We start from the raw sequence: 25,109 nt of genomic DNA, 5'->3' as shown, positions 1-25,109 counted from the left end.
CATTTTTATACAATATTATGTACACAGCCTAAAGAAAAGCAAGTTCTCATTATCATAACTGTTTTCCACCTGGCCTGCCTTAGAAAACATATCATCAATAATAACAATAGTGGATGTCTAATTTCATCCTTCATTTTTAGAAAAGTTAAAGAGCACAAAATCTAGCTTCTATATGTACTGCAGAATGACTGGCGCACACAGTCCGCTGTAATTCCACAACACCCACGTCAGATCCGGCACCTGTTTACTGCAATCTACATGTATACCCTCCAAATTGCTGTGGAGTGTTGTACCACATATTAGGCCTCCTTCTCAGTCCGTTAGTGCATAGAGTATGAGATAAATGATTGTTTAAATGTCTCTGTGCATACTGTAATAAACTAAACCTGTCTTCAGGGTACCCGTAAGGGCAAGGTGTAGAGTTCTGAAATATATTCCTAGATTCCTCACTTAATACGGTTTCTTGAAACTTTGGAAGTAGGCTTTTGCAAGATAGTTAGCATCTATATTCAAGCATCTGCTAATTGAGGTTTCCCAGCATCCCTATGACTCTCTACCAAGGGTCAAACAAACCTCTGAATATTGTTTCCAATATAGTGTTCATAACAGAACATTTAAATGTTGCTAGTATAACCAGATAAAAGTGGTTACAATTTATAAGGCACCTCTCTATTCTGATCCACATATACATCTACAGCAGCTCTTTGGTTTCATTTTCAATTTCATCCAAGATGTCATGCATAATTTCTGTTTTCAAACCAATATATATATAGTTATAATAGAAGGAAACATTCCATGAAGGAAAAATATACCTAAAAACAAAGATGATGTGACTTACCAAATGAAAGTGCTGGCAGGTCGACAGACACACAAACGAACACAAACATACACACAAAATTCAAGCTTTTGCAACAAACTGTTGCATCATCAGGAAAGAGGGAAGGAGAGGGAAAGACGAAAGGATGTGGGTTTTAAGGGAGAGGGTAAGGAGTCATTCCAGTCCCGGGAGCGGAAAGACTTACCTTATGGGGAAAAAAGGACGAGTATACACTCGCGCACACACACACATATCCATCCACACATATACAAACACAAGCAGACATATTTAAAGACCAATGTCTGCTTGTGTCTGTATATGTGTGGATGGATATGTGTGTGTGTGAGCGAGTGTATACCCGTCCTTTTTTCCCCATAAGGTAAGTCTTTCCGCTCCCGGGACTGGAATGACTCCTTACCCTCTCCCTTAAAACCCACATCCTTTCGTCTTTCCCTCTCCTTCCCTCTTTCCTGATGAGGCAACAGTTTGTTGCGAAAGCTTGAATTTTGTGTGTATGTTTGTGTTCGTTTGTGTGTCTGTCGACCTGCCAGCACTTTCATTTGGTAAGTCACATCATCTTTGTTTTTAGGTATATATATATATATATATATATATATATATATATATATATATATATATATATATATATATATATATATATATATATATATATATATTAGTTATAATAGAAGGAAACATTCCACGAAGGAAAAATATATCTAAAAACAAAGATGATGTGACATACCAAATGAAAGTGCTGGCAGGTCGACAGACACACACACGAACACAAACATACACACAAAATTCAAGCTTTCGCAACAAACTGTTGCCTCATCAGGAAAGAGGGAAGGAGAGGGAAAGACGAGAGGATGTGGGATTTAAGGGAGAGGGTAAGGAGTCATTCCAGTCCCGGGAGCGGAAAGACTTACCTTAGGGGGAAAAAAGGACGGGTATACACTCGCACACACACACATATCCATCCACACATATACAGACACAAGCAGACATATTTAAAGACAAAGAGTTTGGGCAGAGATGTCAGTCGAGGCAGAAGTGCAGAGGCAAAGATGTTGTTGAATGACAGGTGAGGTATGAGTGGCGGCAACTTGAAATTAGCGGAGATTGATGGCCCCCTCGTACGCCAACCTATTCATGGGTCGCTTAGAGGAAGCCTTCTTGGTTACCCAGGCCTGCCAACCCAAAGTTTGGTACAGATTTATTGATGACATCTTCATGATCTGGACTCACAGTGACGAAGAACTCCAGAATTTCCTCTCCAACCTCAACTCCTTTGGTTCCATCAGATTCACCTGGTCCTACTCCAAATCCCATGCCACTTTCCTTGATGTTGACCTTCACCTGTCCAATGGCCAGCTTCACACGTCTGTCCACATCAAACCCACCAACAAGCAACAGTACCTCCATTACGACAGCTGCCACCCATTCCACATCAAACGGTCCCTTCCCTACAGCCTAGGTCTTCGTGGCAAACGAATCTGCTCCAGTCCGGAATCCCTGAAGCATTACACCAACAACCTGACAACAGCTTTCGCATCCCGCAACTACCCTCCCGACCTGGTACAGAAGCAAATAACCAGAGCCACTTCCTCATCCTCTCAAACCCAGAACCTCCCACAGAAGAACCACAAAAGTGCCCCACTTGTGACAGGATACTTTCCGGGACTGGATCAGATTCTGAATGTGGCTCTCTAGCAGGGATACGACTTCCTCAAATCCTGCCCTGAAATGAGATCCATCCTTCATGAAATCCTCCCCACTCCACCAAGAGTGTCTTTCCGCCGTCCACCTAACCTTCGTAACCTCTTAGTTCATCCCTATGAAATCCCCAAACCACCTTCCCTACCCTCTGGCTCCTACCCTTGTAACCGCCCCCGGTGTAAAACCTGTCCCATGCACCCTCCCACCACCACCTACTCCAGTCCTGTAACCCGGAAGGTGTACACAATCAAAGGCAGAGCCACGTGTGAAAGCACCCACGTGATCTACCAACTGACCTGCCTACACTGTGATGCATTCTATGTGGGAATGACCAGCAACAAACTGTCCATTCGCATGAATGGACACAGGCAGACAGTGTTTGTTGGTAATGAGGATCACCCTGTGGCTAAACATGCCTTGGTGCACGACCAGCACATCTTGGCGCAGTGTTACACCGTCCGGGTTATGTGGATACTTCCTACTAACACCAACCTATCCGAACTCCGGAGATGGGAACTTGCTCTTCAATATATCCTCTCTTCCCGTTATCCACCAGGCCTCAATCTCCGCTAATTTCAAGTTGCCGCCACTCATACCTCACCTGTCATTCAACAACATCTTTGCCTCTGCACTTCTGCCTCGACTGACATCTCTGCCCAAACTCTTTGTCTTTAAATATGTCTGCTTGTGTCTGTATATTTGTGGATGGATATGTGTGTGTGTGCGAGTGTATACCCGTCCTTTTTTCCCCCTAAGGTAAGTCTTTCCGCTCCCGGGACTGGAATGACTCCTTACCCTCTCCCTTAAATCCCACATCCTCTCGTCTTTCCCTCTCCTTCCCTCTTTCCTGATGAGGCAACAGTTTGTTGCGAAAGCTTGAATTTTGTGTGTATGTTTGTGTTCGTTTGTGTGTCTGTCGACCTGCCAGCACTTTCATTTGGTAAGTCACATCATCTTTGTTTTTAGATATATTTTTCCTTCGTGGAATGTTTCCTTCTATTATAACCATATCATTAATTTGAACCCAACAATTACGTTTGTTATTGTCGCCTTTGCATTTCGAAATCTTTCCTGTCGTCTTATTTCTCTTTTTTCTCTTTATTTTCTCTTTCTGTTTTTACCAGTAGTTTCGCTTTGTATTCACCTTCCCCTTTTACCGTAATCTACTACAAAATTTTATCCCGCCATATATATGCTCAACAATACGTAACCCACTTCCCAACCATAACCAAAAGATTTTATTTTCCGCTTTCAACACTACCGCTGCTATAAAATCCACCGTTTCTAGTTCAATAACAGCTGCTTTCACGTATTTAACAACCATTTCGGCTAGTTCTAATAACTTTAACTTTATTTCCACTTCCGTTTTTCGCACATCACTGATCATTTTAGCCGCTCCCCACAGGTTTTAACGTCATTTTTTCTAGAATTGTTAGCCCCATTTTCGTAATCTTTCACCACAACACCACTCCTTTAATACGTTTTTTCGAAATTTTCTCGAAATTTTCCCGAATTTCTCCGTCCTTTAACGTGATTTAGCGGCAACACAACCACCTAACCTTTCTGCACATCGCTGTCTACCAACCCAAGTTCACCACAAGATCAACTTAACCAACACTTTTTCGCCTTTTTTCATACCTGATCTCCAATTGCTTTCTAGTTCACCTTTATCTCTCCCCATATATTTCTATCTTTCTTTTTCATTTCAACCTCATGTTAAACTTTCCACCTTCTAATACCATGTCACCCTCACAACACCCCCACAATGACCCCATTAAGTTTTATTTACATTCCCTCCGCAAACATGCCTTCACCCTAGCCAGATTACGCTCACATATTTTATTTACTCAGCCTTGTCTGACATTTGGCATAACCCCCAAAGGCCTCACACTTAAAGTTCCCATCTCTGGCTGCAACCCTTCTTTCCATCAGTCCCTATACCAGTTCCAAACTGAACAATCCATTGCCCTCACCCACCTAATCCTTCACCTACACATCAACTCAGCCAATGAACACACCCGTCAACTCCTATCCTTAATAAAAGTCCTCAATCTTTCCTCTCCCACATCCACACCGGCTATTCAGAGCATCCTCCTACAGGCCAACCGCCAATTAGAACTGCATGCCACCCTTCACCTCAAAAAACTATCCAATCTCCTGGTTTCCCACCTCCGGAAAGGCAACTCACTCACCCTTCACAACCTTTCCAGCAAACCTCAACCACCTCTCATTGCACACAAACCCAGTCTCTCCCATCTACTCAATCTCCCACTTCCAGCTCCACTCCCTCCAAAACCTCAAAATTCTGATCAACACAATCTGGCACCACAACACCCTAATTCAGTAGTTAACCTTTCCTCCAAACCTCTCTCCCAATCCGAAACCTCTGTCCTATCCAAAGGCCTCACCTTCAGCCCCACTCCCAGATTCAACCAAACAGCCCTCGTCAAAGATTTACTGTCCTACACTCGTACTCTCTGCTGGAAGTATCACTTTGCCACGAAGAAAAATGATCCTAATCCTACCCCTAATGATCCAACTCCCCAAGACACTATCCAAATTGAACCCTGCCTGGAACAGTTCCGTCCCCCGTCACAGCGGGACCCACCTCCTCTTCCTCAAAATCACCCTCTCCAAACCTTCCAGGAATTTCTGACTTCCAGCCTTGCCTCTCAATCCTTCTTAAAAAACCTTAATCCTACTCCCAACATCACCACTGCTGAAGCCCAGGCTATCCGTGATCTGAAGGCTGACCGGTCCATCGTCATTCTTCCGGCGGACAAGGGTTCCACGACCGTGGTACTTGATCGTCGGGAGTATGTGGCTGAGGGACTGCGTCAGCTTTCAGACAACACCACATACAAAGTTTGCCAAGGTAATCCCATTCTTGATGTCCAGGCAGAGCTTCAAGGAATCCTCAGAACCTTAGGCCCCCTACAAAACCTTTCACCTGACTCCATCAACCTCCTGACCCCACCGACACCCCACACCCCTACCTTCTACCTTCTTCCTAAAATTCACAAACCCAATCATCCCGGCCGCCCCATTGTAGCTGGTTACCAAGCCCCCACAGAACGTATCTCTGCCTACGTGGATCAACACCTTCAACCCATTACATGCAGTCTCCCATCCTTCATCAAAGACACCAACCACTTTCTCGAACGCCTGGAATCCTTACCCAATCCGTTACCCCCAGAAACCATCCTTGTAACCATTGATGCCACTTCCTTATACACAAATATCCCGCACGTCCAGGGCCTCGCTGCGATGGAGCACTTCCTTTCACGCCGATCACCTGCCACCCTACCTAAAACCTCTTTCCTCATTACCTTAGCCAGCTTCATCCTGACCCACAACTTCTTCACTTTTGAAAACCAGACATACCAACAATTAAAGGGAACAGCCATGGGTACCACGATGGCCCCCTCGTACGCCAACCTATTCATGGGTCGCTTAGAGGAAGCCTTCTTGGTTACCCAGGCCTGCCAACCCAAAGTTTGGTACAGATTTATTGATGACATCTTCATGATCTGGACTCACAGTGAAGAAGAACTCCAGAATTTCCTCTCCAACCTCAACTCCTTTGGTTCCATCAGATTCACCTGGTCCTACTCCAAATCCCATGCCACTTTCCTTGATGTTGACCTTCACCTGTCCAATGGCCAGCTTCACACGTCTGTCCACATCAAACCCACCAACAAGCAACAGTACCTCCATTACGACAGCTGCCACCCATTCCACATCAAACGGTCCCTTCCCTACAGCCTAGGTCTTCGTGGCAAACGAATCTGCTCCAGTCCGGAATCCCTGAAGCATTACACCAACAACCTGACAACAGCTTTCGCATCCCGCAACTACCCTCCCGACCTGGTACAGAAGCAAATAACCAGAGCCACTTCCTCATCCTCTCTAACCCAGAACCTCCCACAGAAGAACCACAAAAGTGCCCCACTTGTGACAGGATACTTTCCGGGACTGGATCAGATTCTGAATGTGGCTCTCCAGCAGGGATACGACTTCCTCAAATCCTGCCCTGAAATGAGATCCATCCTTCATGAAATCCTCCCCACTCCACCAAGAGTGTCTTTCCGCCGTCCACCTAACCTTCGTAACCTCTTAGTTCATCCCTATGAAATCCCCAAACCACCTTCCCTACCCTCTGGCTCCTACCCTTGTAACCGCCCCCGGTGTAAAACCTGTCCCATGCACCCTCCCACCACCACCTACTCCAGTCCTGTAACCCGGAAGGTGTGCACAATCAAAGGCAGAGCCACGTGTGAAAGCACCCACGTGATCTACCAACTGACCTGCCTACACTGTGATGCATTCTATGTGGGAATGACCAGCAACAAACTGTCCATTCGCATGAATGGACACAGGCAGACAGTGTTTGTTGGTAATGAGGATCACACTGTGACTAAACATGCCTTGGTGCACGACCAGCACATCTTGACGCAGTGTTACACCGTCCGGGTTATGTGGATACTTCCTACTAACACCAACCTATCCGAACTCCGGAGATGGGAACTTGCTCTTCAATATATCCTCTCTTCCCGTTATCCACCAGGCCTCAATCTCCGCTAATTTCAAGTTGCCGCCACTCATACCTCACCTGTCATTCAACAACATCTTTGCCTCTGCACTTCTGCCTCGACTGACATCTCTGCCCAAACTCTTTGTCTTTAAATATGTCTGCTTGTGTCTGTATATGTGTGGATGGATATGTGTGTGTGTGCGAGTGTATACCCGTCCTTTTTTCCCCCTAAGGTAAGTCTTTCCGCTCCCGGGACTGGAATGACTCCTTACCCTCTCCCTTAAATCCCACATCCTCTCGTCTTTCCCTCTCCTTCCCTCTTTCCTGATGAGGCAACAGTTTGTTGCGAAAGCTTGAATTTTGTGTGTATGTTTGTGTTCGTTTGTGTGTCTGTCGACCTGCCAGCACTTTCATTTGGTAAGTCACATCATCTTTGTATATAATCAGAAAGATGAAGTTGCAAGCACAGAACACAATTTATGGATACCCAGTCTTTCAAGACACAAACCTTTCATATTAGTAAAAACATGAATCTAAAAGAAAGAAGAAAATACTAATAAAGATATATTGTAGATCATCGGAAATAAGTTTCCTTTCCAGTTACTTACAAGTTAACATTGAACAGTTTGGCACACTGTGGTAATGGCCATATTTATAATCAAAAATGTTACCATTTTTAGCAAGAACTATATTAGCAGCATGATAGTGTCATGCAGTAAAGGGAAAATGCATTAAAACATAACATTATAATTATTAAGAAAGCATACCAGAATATACCTTTATACTAAACACAATTAAAGATCACTCTGCAACAGTTCTGAATGTACCAAAACTCAGAGACTTTTAAGGTCTATCAAAATATTAAGATCCGAAATATGCTGTTTTGGAAGCAGAGAAAAAACCTGTATAGCTAAAAGAAATGGCGAATAATACAGGTGTTACATATTTTAAATAATGAAAGTGTAACATCCTGGATTAAATATGGTGTCATTTGATTTTGAAATAGAAGACAAAACACTATCCTTCTTGTGGCCGTACTAGAAAATGCCAAGCACTACTTCCTACATAGTACTGCTTTGTGCACTGGGAGATGTGGCATCATTGCAGCAATGCCCTAATACTGAACAGTAAATAAGTACGAATAAGAAAAACCATGGCAGTTGTAACATCTCAGGAGGTCCATTCATAAATACCATTCTAAAAATCATCAGTTCTTAGTGATAAATCAATCATATTTTGATTTACTCTGCGAAATTATGATTACATGAAAACTAGAGAGGATTGCTTACATCCTACTACAGTAAATCTTACGAGAAGTGACTTGCACTGTATGTGGCATTCGTCTACATGTAGACACACAATACAAGCACCTAATTACCTCCTAACAATGTTATCAAAAATTTGTAACTAATTGAAACTATAAGCCTAGTGAGGGCTTTATGTTCTAAGACTGATCGTTAGCATTCATATGTGCTCCTGGTGCACCAGCCACGATTTCATGACTGACCAACAACATAGTAAAATTGTTGGAAAACAAGAGACCATTGAACTGGAAAGAATGATAACATGCTCTTCATGCAAAACAGACAAATAAAAATAAATCAAAATTGCCAAGACAGCTTCAAACATTTTCATGCCATAAATTGTCCACCATACTAGATTTCTGTAATAACCAGTGCTGAGAGGTGTATAATCATGCACAAACACTTATGTACGCAACATAAGCAATAAATATTGACAACTGTGCAATCAATTGCAGGTAACTGGGCCAGCATTGATTTCAAATGACAAATTACTTTATGTTATAATTGTTTCGGAATTATTTTTCTCAGTAAAACTTGTATATTAATATTATTAAAAAAAACACAAAGAGAAAGAAGGAAGGACAATACTTACCATCAGGAGGCACACCTCCCTGCAGTTTTGATAGAGACACTTACAACACAACACTTCTAACTTCTGGAACAATAGGTTTCTTCTTTCATATAAAATGTTTTGCTGTTTTCAGTAATGCATTCATTGTATCAAATGCACAGTATTTAATGTTGTTCTATTTTAAATCAAGATTTTTTTCCACTTATTTTTGTTAGTGATACAAAGGGTGTCTCAGCCAACAAAGAGAAAAAATTAAAAAAGTATAAAAGAAGAATTTTTTTATCTAGCAGTTGTATGTTTTATTTTACTCTCACTTCTTTAAAAATTTTCTTTATAGGTTCAATCTCATGAAGGGCTTATCTGATTATACAAATATCCTTGATACTTCAACTTACTTTTCAAAGCCAATGTTTACCAATTGTAGTAATCGCCTACTCTGGGTCTAGGTCTATCAGACTAGATTGCAAACATGCACATTATAGAAGTATTTAGTTCACTTTCAAATGTAATGAAATGTTAAATACAGAAGTTATACAAGATAACTCAAGAGAATAATCCAATATTCTGGGAGGTGACAGAAATGGCCCCTTGAGCAACAAATGTTTTATTCTGAGTGGTTTCCAAGATAGAACACATTTATGTACATTGTTCTACGTATATATGCAAAATACAGTTTCTTACATTTTGTTTATTTATGTTTAAGTGGGTTAGTATAACAATTAGAGGCCATACTATTTTATCACTAAGGAATGCAGTATACTTCTACCATCATGAAGTGTCTCCACCATGTACCATAAAGGTGAGACAGCATCTCAAAATGTTTTCACTAGCCAGTGGATTAGTCATGGTATTACCATTGCCTAACAAACCTCCAGGCCAGACAACATTTTTGGTTATGGTGTTGAATGGAGACAGAAGCACACAGAGGAATGATAGCTATATGAGATGAACTGCTAGATCACTTAATGTACAGTGTTGATCACTTTAAGAGAGTGAACACTGACTTTTTGAATGTTGGTTGTAAATGTTTTGAAATTGATAGTTAACATCTGTCAGTTTACTTCTACTGCCAGAAGTGTATGATGGCTGTAAAAAAAAAAAAAAAGAGACTTTTCAAATTGCATGTGCAACATACATATGATTATTGACCTTTTTTTTTGTTACATTGGTACACATGTCCCGAACATTATGTTCACAGTTTCAAGTGTGTGGCATACTTTGTTTGTTTTTGACAAATAGAAAGGTTAGACATGTTTTAGTGTGCTTCAAATTTTGTGTGAAAAATGGAATCAAATACTTTAAAACACTTGAAATGGTGACAGGGGCAACAGTGAGTCCCCTCTAACTAACAAAAAAAAAAATGTTTACAAGTGGTACAATCTCTTCCAAGATGGCCGAGAAGATGCCAATGACAAACCTTGCTCTGGATTCCCCAGCACATCAACATCAGCATCAGCATCAGCTGTGAAGAAAATTGTTTTAGAAAATTGTCAAATTACTGTACGAGAAGTTGCTGAGGATATTGGCATCTCAGTTGCATCATGTCATGCAATTTTTCGCATGTTTGGGCATGAGATGTGTGTCAGCAAAGTTTGTTCCAAACTTCTCAATTTTGACCAGGGAAACCTTTGCATTAGCATCGCTCAGGAGCTATTGAATGATGTCAAAGATGATCCTGATTTGCTCAAAAGGCTCATAACTGGTGACAAAACATGGGTTTACAGGTATGACATCGAAACCAAAGCCCAATCGTCCCAAAGGAAGCATCCTGGAGAGCCAAGACCAAAAAAAGCAAGCCAAGTTCGATCAAATGTCAAAGTTTTGCTCACTTTTTTTTCATTTACTGTGGTGTAGTGCATCATGAATTTTTGCCTCAAGGTCATATGGCCAATAAGGAGTATTACCTTGACATTGTGTGCCATTTCTGTGAAGCAACACGCAAAAACATATGGAATTGTGGAGAAACAATTCATGGCTTTTGCATCACAACAATGCATCTGCTAGTTCATTGTTGCTTGCAAGAGATTTTTTGGCCAAAAACAACATGGCAATCATGCCTCAGCCACCATATTCACCAGATTTGGCCTGCTGCAACTCTTTCCTGTTCCCAAAATTGAAGAGACCTATGAAAGGATGAAGATTTGAGGAAATAAAAACTGAGTCGCTGGAAGTACTAAAGGCTGTACGAAAAAGTGCTTACGAGAAGTGCTTGGAGGATTGGAAGAAGCATTGGCACAAGTGTATTGTATCTGAGGGGATTACTTTGAAGGGGACAACATGAATATTGATGAATAAATAAATATTTTTTTATATAAATATAAAGTGACCTTACTTTTTGAACACACATTGTGTTGCAAACTTCTGCAAATGTGTTATCAGCCATTGTAAATGGGCACACTGGCAAGTAAATAAAAGAGCACGTGTGATATCTGAACCTGAGAGCCTGTCGAGTGAAATACAACATTTGAAGACAGTGTTCCAACAAAATGGTTATTCTGAGAGACAGATACATAATGCATTCAGGCCCAGGCAAGTTAAATCTATGGAACAGAATGAAGATACGAGACACCCACCACTTTGGCCTTTTTGCTTTATTTTGGTGCCATGTCGTCCAGAATCAGAAGAGGTCAAAGTGGGGCAGCGTATATAGGCCAGACGTGCTGCACACATCAGCGGCATGCACGTCTCCGTCAACCAGAAAAGTTGCCAATTGCAGAACACCATCTGAATACAAGACATTGCGTGATTCATCTACATCTACATCTACATTTACATCTACATTTATACTCCGCAAGCCACCCAACGGTGTGTGGCGGAGGGCACTTTACGTGCCACTGTCATTATCTCCCTTTCCTGTTCCAGTCGCGTATGGTTCGCGGGAAGAACGACTGTCTGAAAGCCTCTGTGCGCGCTCTAATCTCTCTAATTTTACATTCGTGATCTCCTCGGGAGGTATAAGTAGGGGGAAGCAATATATTCGATACCTCATCCAGAAACGCACCCTCTCGAAACCTGAAAAGACGAAAGTTTTCTCCCCAGAATCATTTTTCTGGGACTGCGTCATTAAGGAAGCAATACATATCTGTACAGCCGATAATCTCATCAGACAGGATGTGGGATTTCAACTGAGCACAGCCTGGAACCCTGCATTGGTTGCTATTAAATCACGATGTGAAAATCAAGATTCTTTGATAACAAACCCGTCATAACATTGGTCTAGCATGGCCATTGGTGAGTAATATTTGGCCACACTGTTGGCAAATGCAGCGTACAGTGCATGCGTGGGAGAGCTGCTCTGCAATTTTTGGCAGAGAGAATTGGAATATGGCACAGTCTATCTGCAAATCATTGTGCATGCACAATTTCCATGTCTGTGCATTCTTTGCACATGTGTTCTAGAAACAGGCCATCAACGTGCAGATACCGTCAGTTGTACCTAGCCACCATCAAAGTTGAATTACCTGAAGATGTCGGACAGTTGCTCTTAGGAAATATTGTGGAATTTGCACAGCGTGATCCAACAGCAAACTATTTATAACATATCCACCAGGAAAGCTTGAAGAGTCACAAGTAAATAATAATCTGTCACATAAAGAATATCTAAAATTAAAAAATAAACAATGAAATAAAACCATTTAATAATTATGTAGATATTAACAAGTATTTATTTTTTCAATTACTTGAAGTAAAGGGTATGACATTATCAACTTTTTTCTTCAATCAACAATTTCAGTTACCTTTCCTTTTTGGAAACCAAACATTACGTATTAATTAACAAATTTACCACTAATGTGTACTACATGCAGATATTGTTTAAATATATACACACTACATACATAATTTTAAATTTTGTTAGCACCTTGTTTCTCATTGTTGATTTTTTGTCCTTCTGTCCTACCGTGATTCACTTCACTATAGACCCTGAGTGCCAGTCTCGCTTTTTCAGGCTTCATAAATTTGACTTAAGTATTTTGATTCACATTAAACAATGTTTTTAAATATTTGTATAATTTTTTCTGTGATATTTCAGTTACCCATTTACAATTCTTAGTTTTCTCTATCAGATGACATGACTCCTGGATTCCAAACTTTCAAATATTTGATGTCTGTACAGGAAAAATGTCTCCTTTTTTTCTTTTTGTTGTAATTATATTTTGAGTTACTATACACATCTCTCCTCACAATTTAACAATCTACAGAAATTGCATGTAATGCTGTAGTGAACAATATACAGGGTGAGGCAGCGAAGTCATAAAACCCCTCGTATCTCCCCAACTGTATCAGATACAAAGATGCTGTTTGAACAATGGATTGTAGGGTCAGGGGCTACTTGAATACATCACATTTCATGTTTGTGCTATTTTTTATTACAGAGATATGAGACCATCTTTGTTTTTTTTAATGGAACCCTATGTTAAATTTTGGCGTAACATGATAGGCTTAAAAAGACGGTTTCAAATATGTGTATATCATAATATTTAGGCAAATAGTTTTTGAGACACAGATACATTCCCAAATAATATTCGTCCTTCAAAGTGGCTTTGTCCAATGTGACCTTTCCTGTTGACCACTTAGTAACTTAACAGGGAATGCGTTGTTTTCCTGCTTCTCGATAATGCCGCAAGGTGATGCATGAGGTAGCTGGAGAGAAGGGTATAAATGTGCTGCTGGAGTAATGAGACATCACATTTCCGTCACAGTTTCTTGGAGCAGACATGTACACCAATGAAGAAAAGTCAGATATGCTTCTAGTGTATGATGAAAGCAGAAGAAATGCTGTTCAGAGCAATAAAGCGATATGGTGAGCATTATCCTGATCGTGAGCATCCTACACGCCAGCTTCTTGCACATATTTGCAAGAAACTACTTGAATCAGAATCATGGAATGCCATACAGAGGATACAAGGCAGAAAATTGCAACTGGCGAGGTACATGAAGAGGGCGCATAACGACCCTACTGTTTCATTGTGACATATTGCCTCGGAATGTGGTATAAGTCAGAGAAGTGTTCTACGCATATTGCATCGGCATCGATTTCACCCGTTTCACCTCTTAGGTATTACATCAAGCACTCTCTGGTGTGGATTTTAAACGGCACCAGGAATTTTGTCGGTTTGCTCTGCAGCGCCTACAAGATGATCCAACGTTTCTTCAACGGGCGCTTTTTACTGATGAAGCGACTTGTACCAACTATGGTAATGAGAATTGCATGATATGCATTACTGGTCAATAGAAAACTGTCAATGGCTTTGACAGGTACAGCATCAGCAACCATGGAGTGTTAACGTGTGGTGCAGCATCGTCGGAAATGTACGTCATTCCGGGTATACTAAATGCCAATAACTATGCACAGTTCCTGTGAAACATTCTGCCCATTTTGCTGGAAGAGGTACCACTAACTATGCATCAGTGCATGTGATTCCAACATTATGGCTGTCCTGCTCACTCTTCCCGGGTGGGTTCAGAGCTGTTAAATGAAAAGTTCCCGGATTGTTAGATAGGGCAATGTGCTGAAGTGATGTGGCCAACCCGGTCTCCTGATCTGACCCCTCTTGATTTTTTTCTGTGGGAAGCAATCAAACATAAAGTGTATGCTCAAATACCAACTATGCCAAACGATATGAAGGAACGTATCATCGAAGTGTGTGCTGATATTTCACATGACACCCTCACAGCCGTTCACAAATCATTCAAACGGCGACTACAAATGTGCATTGCAGCAGAGGGGAAGCATTTTGAGCATATGCTTCAGTAAAGTTTTGTATCATGGGCAGTATGTACTTTGGTCTTTGTGTATATTTGCTTCGTATTGTGATCAATAGTAAATATTTTCAAATAAAAAACAAATACATACGAAATAATTCTGACCAACAAGAGCCTCATCATTTACACTTGTATTTCTGTTACTTAAAATGTATTAACATCTTGTAGTATTTTAACACTGTATGTTGTCTGCTATTTTGGTATCACAGTTGTCAAATAACTGAATAATATTTGCGCAACACCATCAGTTAATTTTTGCGCAAAATATCACAGTATGTATTACTATTGTCGGGTAAATGGGCGTGTTTGTGTAAGGAAGGACTAGCCATGTTTACCATGTACTGTACACAACAGGAAAGGTCACACTGGACAACGCCACTTTGCAGGATGAACATAATACGAGAACATATCTGTGTCTCAAAAACTATTGACCTAAATATTATGATATACACATACTTGAAACTGTCTTTATAAGCACATCATGTTACACTAAAATTTAACATAGGGTTCCATTTAAAAAAAAAAAACAAAGATGGCCTCACATCAGTGTAATAAAAAATAGCACAAACATATCACAATAAAAAGTGTAATGCTTACAGCATGTTACATTCTACACATCATTGTGGGGAGAAAGCAATGTGGTAGCATACCTATTGACACATTTTAACTGAGACACTTTATTAAATATATTTTTATTACTACTGGTTGACATTAAACATATATTTGATGTTTACAATTCACAACTTTTTCTTGACATTCTTTGGAGCACACACCTTCATGAGTTTTACTTTCCTCGAAGGTAGGGGACTGCGAAGTATCAACATTGCCACCTTGCATTTCCTCTCTGAAAATCAATTTTCCACCATCAACATTTATGCAGTTTTCAAAACTTATATGATGATGCTCTCCATTACTTCTAAAATTGTACTAATTCTTGATACTACTTATTCATAGTTTCCTTCCCATACTGACATGATTTTTGTTTCTTACGTGCTGTAACAGTAAATGTTTACTTCTTGAAGTAGCTTACTATGACAGTTTTCTTCATGGAATATCAAACTTGCTAAAATTTCTTATCATTCTAACAAGTCATTATATGATTCATAAAGTTTTATTGATACTATCATGAAAGGGAACATTTTGTGAGTTAGAATGAGCCATGTATGTACTGACACAGAGAAGGAGCCACCATACATTAATTCGAATGCAATTTCCAAACCATTACCCACACCTGAATGTTCCTACTTCTGCAGTTGTTCTCAGTGTATAATCTTCCCCATGCACCCAACTCACTACCACTTGCTCCAACCCCCATCACTCACAAACAGCAAAGTCAGAGCATCTTGCGAAACTGTCCATGTTGTTTATCAACTAACATATCCGCACAGTGTTCCACATAGCAATGACCACAACTGAACTGGTGGAGCATGTTAGTCTTGGAGGTACCCAGTACCCAGGAGCTGAACATGCTCTACAACTTGTCTCAAGATGCCTGTGTGCCACTACACTACATGGATTATTTGGATCCTCCCACTCCATAATAACTTTCCTCAACATCAGAAACTGAACCCCAAGTTATCCTCACACTTGGACACCTTCCTGGGCTTAAAATCCATCAACTTCTCTTTTTTATTATTATTGTATTATATTTATAATTTTTATTATGTGTCTTAAACCTTTTTTAGTGCTTTTTAGTTTTCCATCTTCACTTCATTACACCCACCCCCTCCTCCACTCTTTTATGATTTTCTCCAATCCTTTTCCTCCTAGTTCTTTAATTTCTTTTCCTTTTTATCTCACACTATTCTCACTGAGTCTGAACAGAAGTCGACACAGTATTAATCAATCTACTATCTTTGATCTCCTGCTCTCTCTCTCTCTCTCTCTCTCTCTCTCTCTCTCTCTCTCTCTCTCTCTCTCTTGTTGAAGATTTCCCCTTCACATTTATTCTCCTCATCCTCACAACAGGCAGCTTCAACTCATCCTGAGGTTTGAGTGATATGCACTGCCCTTCTAAACTTTCCAAACTATCTGAGTCACGTTACTTTCATTCTTGCAAATCAAATTCAGGGTCAAGCTTCCTTCTTCCACTTTATTGAATATCTATCCTTTGATACATGATCTTTATTCACCCTTTCCATTTTCATTGACGAAAACAGTTAGGAACTTTCAGATATTTTTTCTTTTCCTCAGATCATATATTTTATCCAGACTCAGTCCACTGGTCAGCAATTGCCTTGTGTTGATAATATTCGATCTAAATTCTCTGACACTACAGGCCTTTTTTGCACAATGCTGAACCATCCTAGCTTTTGACTAAAGCAAATTACAGAAGCCAAAGACTATCTGAAACAGTATGGATGATAAGGTTTCTAATCTCAGTCCTACCATATGCACGTCTTGTGTCAAAATTTGCAAATGCACAACTTTCCACTAAGATTTGATGTGACCTGTCAGTGCTTTATATTCTCATGACACTTGATTAAGTCTATGTGAGCCTTAGCATCATGTTCTTTCCTCCTTTCCCTCGATTGCATGTGTTGTTTTCAAAGTTTTTTTTTCCCTCAACAGCTGCAGTAGATCATCTGTATAAATTAGTTACTAAGACTATCACTCCATGTGCAAAACTTCCTATTCTTTCTAAAAATCATCATGCTAAATATTCTTCACAGGTATAACACAGTGTGTGGGACAGACAGATACAGGTCCAATCACGCACCTGTTCCAATCTCCACTCTTCCTCATTATCCAGATAGAGTTTAAAGATGTATCTTCTGTCCATCCAGGAAATCTCTTTTCCCATTTGACCACATCAAATGTTTTTACAGGCAGCTAGGAATTTTCTGAAGATGAAGCTTCCAATTTCACTTACGTATTTGTTTCCACTCCCTTTCTACTCCTAAATTGGTCCTGTCCCAATGCTGTTTTACTTTCTAGTTGTCTCCTAAGCACATATGACACAACTGTTTCTTTGTCAGATATCACTTTGACATTTCTGTGGTTGCAACATTTCCTGGCACTGCACTACTTCTTTAGGAAACAAACCAGATTGACTATAAATTTCAGGCATTGTCAAGCAATGTGCATCTGTTGACAATTCATCTTTCTGAGTCCATTTTCTTAGATAGATGTATAGCTGTCACCTCCAGTTCCACTCCATATCCTTTAAGCTTTGATCCATGTCGCTTATAGGTCATACTCAATTCCACACACACACACACACACACACACACACACACAAAAATAGATATGTACTTTGAATGCAGCTTCTATCATAACTTTTAAACATTTCTATAAAAGTATGTAAGAACTGGATTTACTAAGTTACTAGTACCAGTCCAGCTAAACAGCATTATGGCTATTTTAGGCAACTGTCCATTGGGATTTAAATGAATATATATACTTACTTTGAGTACAAGGTGGTCCTTTGCACATCTTCATGACGGAAGGGCGTGGCTGGCCACGACAGGCATTGCCTGCAGGCTTCTTTGTCCCATACCAGACACATTGGAGTATACGATACTTGATACCCTGCATCTCACAGGTTGCCGTGCACTGTTCCCACATTAACAAAAATACAAGAATGCATGCAGCAAAGCAAAAGCATCAGCAATGAATGTTAACAAGCAAAAATAAAAAATATTTTTGAAATGATTGTATTTTAAATTTATGTTACATAAAACAGAAACATAACTAAGAATTCCAGGATTAGCTCTAAATGCTTAAGTCAATCTAATTTCAAAAACACAACACAGGGATACAAAAATTTTATATTATTTTACATTTGTAAATACAAATATAAGGGTGTTACAATAAAATGTTTGTGATCTTCACTAGGAACCTTCTAGTTCAGAAGTTAATGACACTATCTCTTTTGTATGGCACAGTTCATAATACACGTAGTTTTTATATGCTGATAAGACCAAAGTTTACATGTCTCTTAACAGATACCTCACATGCAATAAAGACTGTGTTAAGGATATTTTGGGACATTTTAATCATCTATATAAATTTGTACTTATAACAGTTTTTTGTTAAATATGATACAAGTATTTCCTTTAGTAAATTCATGTTGTGTTCCATTTCCTGGGAAAGAGCCCCCCCGCCCCTTCGCCCCACAAAGGAAATTTGAAAATCAAAAGGGAGTGATAGTGATGCTTTAACCTTCAGTTAGTTTCACTGGTATAATATGAATTTTCATACCAAATATTCTCTACTGGCATCTAATATCATTTCCACATTCTTGCAGAACATTGAAATGAAATTTAAAACACAACTGCAAAAATATCATCAAACTAATTACAAAAAAGAAATTTTTGTTTATTTCTCTAGATTCTAGTATGAATTTTATAAGTAATTATTAACATGTGAAATATGAATATATCTAATCAAGAGATGAATGGCTTATTCTGAGCTATCAACAGACCTTCAATGTTTGTCCAGCTGTTTTTATCAGTTCCAAAATATTGCTGTTGACTGGCTGAAAGACAATAAAGCATATGTCTACACTGAAAACACCAAATATCATCCTCCTGAGTATGCTGTGAAACATAAGGGCAGTGACCGTACTGCCACGTCATTACTCAATTAAACGGAGTCCAGATCTCCTCCCCCTCCCAATAACAGTGCAACTGGACTTTAGTACAGGGGCTCGCTCTCCAATGAGTATGTGGCAGGATTTTCCATTCACTTCCATATGTATCCCTCCTCTTTTCAATTTGTAATTTGATCATCGCTCTATTTGTATCAGTGCCTGAAACTATTTATCTTATTTTATCTTATCCATCCTATACCTTGACCCCACTCAGATCCATCTTTGTTTTTCTTTATCTTCCTATTTCATTTACCCCATCTAATTCCTTCAGAGTTCTGTTTTCTTCTTAGATGTGATAAATACCAGCAGCTCGTTATTAGCAGTGTAATGTGAATTTTGTTTCCTAGTGTATTGTTCTTTTCATATTCTTTACTGCAGTTTGACCTTCTCTTGATCTAACATTAGGAACAATTTTTCCTTTCTTGTCACATTCTATACTACTTCTCCCATCATTTTTTCGGTTTCTTATATTTACAACTAGCCTCATGCAGAATATTTCTAAAGAAACTTGATGCTACAGATTAATTCCGTTTTTAAATCTGTTAGCACTTTAGTTCTTGTTTTAGTAATACTTGTTTTCTAGCAATGTGTAAATTATGCACTCTTCTCTTGCTGAACTATTGTGTGTTTGAAAAGCTCAAAACTTAGTCTGTTGTTTTAACATATTTTAAATGTGGTTCTGTGCCACACATTATTTATCTGGAGAAGAGTGGTTGCCTTTCCTCATTTTTTGTTTAAATGAATTTTATCTATATTTTCATGTAATAATGTTGTTTGCCACATTTCAGAGAGAGATGAAAATGAGCAGAAGGTTCACAGCTCAACCTATGTGATCTAGAAAATGAGCTGAAAACAATTTCACATTTGCCTAAAGTAAAATAATACGACATGCAGATTGAATTGACATCTGCAGTTGAAACCAGTGCATTGTACATTGCATTATCTGGCTGTATCATAGCACCCTAGAGCAACCCACATGTGAATATCCACAAATAAACCGTAATGACATCTGTTGATGGTCACATGAATAAGCGGGTGTTCAATGAGTTTGCCTGTTCAAATGCACATACTGTTGTTCACACTGAAGTTGCTACATAAGGTATAAATAAAATTACGAGAGACAAAGATAGCAAAAACAGCAACCATGCATTTCAACAAACTGTCGTGCTATCACATGCCCTTGCCACACATTACTGTGAGCGTGCTCTGATAAAAGTAATGAAAGAGAAGCATTTAAGTAAAATATTGCAGATAGTCTCTTAACACAAATTTACCATATCCATCTTTACTTATTTCAAGCAAAAATTAATGAAAAAGAAGGTTAATATGGACTTACCTCAGACCATTCACCTACCCTCCAAGTTCCTTTACACTTTTCATTGTGACATTCTCGTCGCTGAGTGGGTTTCTCAGCTTCACTGCAGAGACCTTCAACTTCTGTACCATTGCTTAGTAAGCATGCTACCTCCCTGCGTTGCATCGCTATGGAAAACAAAATGCCATAAACATATTACAGTAACAAAGTAGCAATTTTAAAGACTTTTGTTTTCAGTATTTATGCCAGGTACACTATCTTACTCATTGGACATATTCCGTATGCAAAGTTTCTTTTGCTTTATATGTCTGAAAAAATTTTTCCAGTCATTGAAGTATAAATCAACTTAAATTCTGAAATGTTTAAAACTTCTGACATATAGACTGTTCTGTGAAACTTTGACAGAACTGCTAGATGTATAACGTCCTGGCACAATATTTCAGGGCAGATTCTTCATATTTTCCTCATGCACACACTGGTGAAACTACACTGACCACCACAATTTAAAACCTGTTTGCTAAATGTGTGGCATACTCTTAAGTCAGCAAGTATGAGTTACCTGAGCATATGCACCTCTGCTGCAAGTCTGTACATTTCTCCAAGTGCATCATTGGTTGCACTTCTGTGTAGCTCAGTTTTGTATTTTTGGTTGCAAGTTCCTAAAACAGGGTCTCATGAAAGAACGTTTCTGAATGTCTCTATTGCTCGTCCCTGCTCTTCTTCAAACTTATATTCCTGATTTCTCCATAGTAAATCAGTCAGGCATTTGGCAACTGTGAAATAATTTGAGACAAATTTCCCAAAGTATCCTCAGTGAGAAGTCCAGGATGGAATATCAATATGGAAATGATTGACGGCTAATCACCAAATAGATGAGTGATTGGGCCATGCCATTGTTATTGTTCTTAAAATATACACTAGTCCTGCAACGGATTTTAATTGTGGAAAGTTTTGAATGGCTTGTTCTTTTGAACATGACTCAAATAATAGACACCATTTTGAACCAACAGCCGTTATGAATTAAGACATAAAGGAATTACAGGCATTGGCTGTGAGTGAGCATTGATGGAAATCAATGGGGAAAGCTGAAATTTTGTGCCCGACTGGGGTTCAAACCTGTGTCTCCTGCTTACTAGGCGGACACTTTGACCACTGAGCAATCTGGACAGAGTGGTCACTGCAACTGCATGGATTACCCTACCAATCGGCCACTGTGGCCAAGCGGTTCTAGGTGCTTCAGTCTGGAACCGCACTGCTGCTACAGTTGCAGGTTCGAATCCTGCCTTGGGCATGGATGTGTGTGATGTCCTTAGGTTAGTTATGTTTAAGGAGTTCTAAGTCTATGGGACTGATGACCTCAGATGTTAAGTCCCATAGTGCTTAGAGCCATTTGAACCATTTCAAACTACCCTAGCACATCTCCCGTCAGATGAGAGGCATGCTAGGATAATCCATGCAGTTGCAATGACCACTCTGTCTGGATGGCTAAGCAGTCAGAACATCTGCCTAATAAGCAGGAGACCCAGGTCCAAATCCTGACCCAGCCCAAATTTTCAGCTTTCCCCATTGATTTCAATCAATGCATATTCACACCAATGTCTATAATTCCTTTGTATCTTAATTCATAATGGCCACTGCAATGACCGCTGGTCCAGGTGGCCGGTAAGCAAAAGACCTAGGTTCGAATCCTGGACTCCAGAATTTCCTCTCCAACCTCAACTCCTTTGGTTCCATCAGATTCACCTGGTCCTACTCTAAATCCCATGCCACTTTTCTTGACGTTGACCTCCACCTGTCCAATGGCCAGCTTCACACGTCCGTCCACATCAAACCCACCAACAAGCAACAGTACCTCCATTATGACAGCTGCCACCCATTCCACCACAAACGGTCCCTTCCCTACAGCCTAGGTCTTCGTGGCAAACGAATCTGCTCCAGTCCGGAATCCTTCAACCAATACACCAACAACCTGAAAACAGCTTTTGCATCCCGTAACTACCCTCCCGACCTGGTACAGAAGCAAATAACCAGAGCCACTTCCTCATCTCCTCAAACCCGGAACCTTCCACAGAAGAACCCCAAAAGTGCCCCACTTGTGACAGGATACTTTCCGGGACTGGATCAGATTCTGAATGTGGCTCTCCAGCAGGGATACGACTTCCTCAAATCCTGCCCTGAAATGAGATCCATCCTTCATGAAATCCTCCCCACTCCACCAAGAGTGTCTTTCCGCCATCCACCTAACCTTCGTAACCTCTTAGTTCATCCCTATGTAATCCCCAAACCACCTTCCCTACCCTCTGGCTCCTACCCCTGTAACCGCCCCCGGTGTAAAACCTGTCCCATGCACCCTCCCACCACCACCTATTCCAGTCCTGTAACCAGGAAGGTGTACATGATCAAAGGCAGAGCCACGTGTGAAAGCACCCACGTGATCTACCAACTGACCTGCCTACACTGTGATGCATTCTATGTGGGAATGACCAGCAACAAACTGTCCATTCGCATGAATGGACACAGGCAGACAGTGTTTGTTGGTAATGAGGATCACCCTGTGGCTAAACATGCCTGGGTGCACGGCCAGCACATCTTGGCACAGTGTTACACCATCCGGGTTATCTGGATACTTCCCACTAACACCAACCTGTCAGAACTCCGGAGATGGGAACTTGCCCTTCAGTATATCCTCTCTTCTCGCTATCCGCCAGGCCTCAATCTCCGCTAATTTCTAATTTCAATTTGCCGCCGCTCAAACCTCACCGTTGGTTGCGAAAACTAGAATTTTGTGTGTATGTTTGTGTGTCTATCGACCTGCCAGCGCTTTTGTTTGGTAAGTCTCATCATCTTTCTTTTTAGAAATATTTTTCCCACGTGGAATGTTTTTTTTTTTTTTTGGCTGTCTGCACCTCAACATCTCTTCTGTATGGTGAGTAGCAATGTGAGTAGCAATGTATATGTATTGTTGTTATCCCATTTTGGATTTCCCATTGTTTGTTTAAACAAACATGTAGGGATGCTAAATCAATTATTCAGACTGGTAAAGTGATAAACATGAAGAATAATATGGAAAAACTGGGGCACACAATAGTCTTGATGTCAGTTGTTTACTAGATGTGCAGTTATAGTCTTCCACTTATGGATTTGATAACTTTTAATTATATATGACATTAACTTTTCAGTTACTGTGCATTTTGGTATTAAACATACATCTATAATGTTCCTACAAATTACCTGTGGATGAATAAACATCAAGTAAACATCAATCATCAGTGAGGACTCATCTAAGACATAAAAACAAAAATAAAAAGTAGACATCAGTCTCCTCTCTGTGATGTAAATAATCTCACTAAAATTATTATGAACCACTTAGAAAAATTGTAAGATTTTAAAGAAGCAAAGAAGAAAGTGGCATGAGAAGTGAATATAGAACAATAAAGCAGTTGCAAGTCACAAACATAATTACAGACTGGAGCAATGAGTATTAATTAACACTTTTTCTGATATTCATAGAGAAAGATTTTGACCTGAGAAACAAGACAATGATTCATCTTTTGTTAGTATACTGCAGAAATACATGTATAATACTAAAATTTCCATTGGACTTCATTGGATAACAAGAAATCGAGCACTGAAAGAGCAGTTTTCTGCAACCAATGTGAAAATTTTCAAATCCTTAAAAAAAAAAGTATATTGAGAGGAATAAGTATTAATGGAACATATCAACTACCTTCAATGATCTGATAAAATTGTTCTGTCTGCTCCTACACTTTGACAATGACATTGGAGTTGCAGAACCATTTGGTGAGTTTTTGTATTTAGAGCAGCTGAAGATGAGGGCTGGATGGAGAGAAAATAAATACACAGAAAAGTAAAAATGCTCTGGAGTGTGCTTGGTAAACTAAACATGGTTTTCACAACTAATTTCTGAAGTGTATGAGAGTAAAATTTTCAGAGATTGTGTATTCACAGTTTAGACTTAATGACAGTGTGACATGGATTTTAAGTGTTAAAATCATTCAGAAACAGAAGCTTGCCCAGTGAAAGACTGATGTACATTGGAAAGTATTAGAAGAATCAAGACAAATGGAACCAAAGAACAAACTGGAAAGTAAGATGTAATTATAACTACAAAGGGATCATACTGCTAAGAATATGAAGCCACATGAAGCTGGACAAGCAGACGTATCTTTTATATATATCCCTGAAACCACAATCCATGGAAAAGTCTATAGGCTCCTTTAACTCAACTGACATTAAAATAGTTGATGGTCACAACACATACATTGATTGAAAGAAAACAGCATAAAAGTTTGCAGCGAACTGAGAACACCAAATTATTTCCTATCAAACAATGGAAAATCCAGGATGGGATGTAACAATATTATGCAAAAGATAGTTGCTACTCACCATATAACGGAGATGCTGAGTTGCAGGTGGGCACAACAAAAAGACTGTCAGAAAGTGAGCTTTTGGCCAACATGGCCTTTGTCGA

At 39.8% G+C, this 25,109-nt stretch overlaps 1 protein-coding gene across 1 annotated transcript in view; it reads right to left on the bottom strand.

Annotated features, from left to right (window-relative positions):
• Positions 1–25,109, bottom strand: part of LOC126191540 (protein madd-4-like) — a 502,815-nt gene that overhangs the window by 12,601 nt on the left and 465,105 nt on the right. Inside the window, exons 22-23 of the mRNA XM_049932445.1 lie at positions 20,639–20,784; positions 18,116–18,263 (exon numbers count right to left, since the gene is read on the bottom strand). Coding sequence (XP_049788402.1) covers positions 18,116–18,263; positions 20,639–20,784 — 294 coding nt within the window. The remainder of the gene's footprint in view (positions 1–18,115; positions 18,264–20,638; positions 20,785–25,109) is intronic.

Source organism: Schistocerca cancellata, chromosome 6, assembly GCF_023864275.1.
Source record: "Schistocerca cancellata isolate TAMUIC-IGC-003103 chromosome 6, iqSchCanc2.1, whole genome shotgun sequence".
Taxonomy (NCBI): Eukaryota; Metazoa; Arthropoda; class Insecta; order Orthoptera; family Acrididae; genus Schistocerca; species Schistocerca cancellata.
Note: the sequence above shows the minus strand (reverse complement) of the source record. Positions and strands in the feature narration are given on the sequence as shown.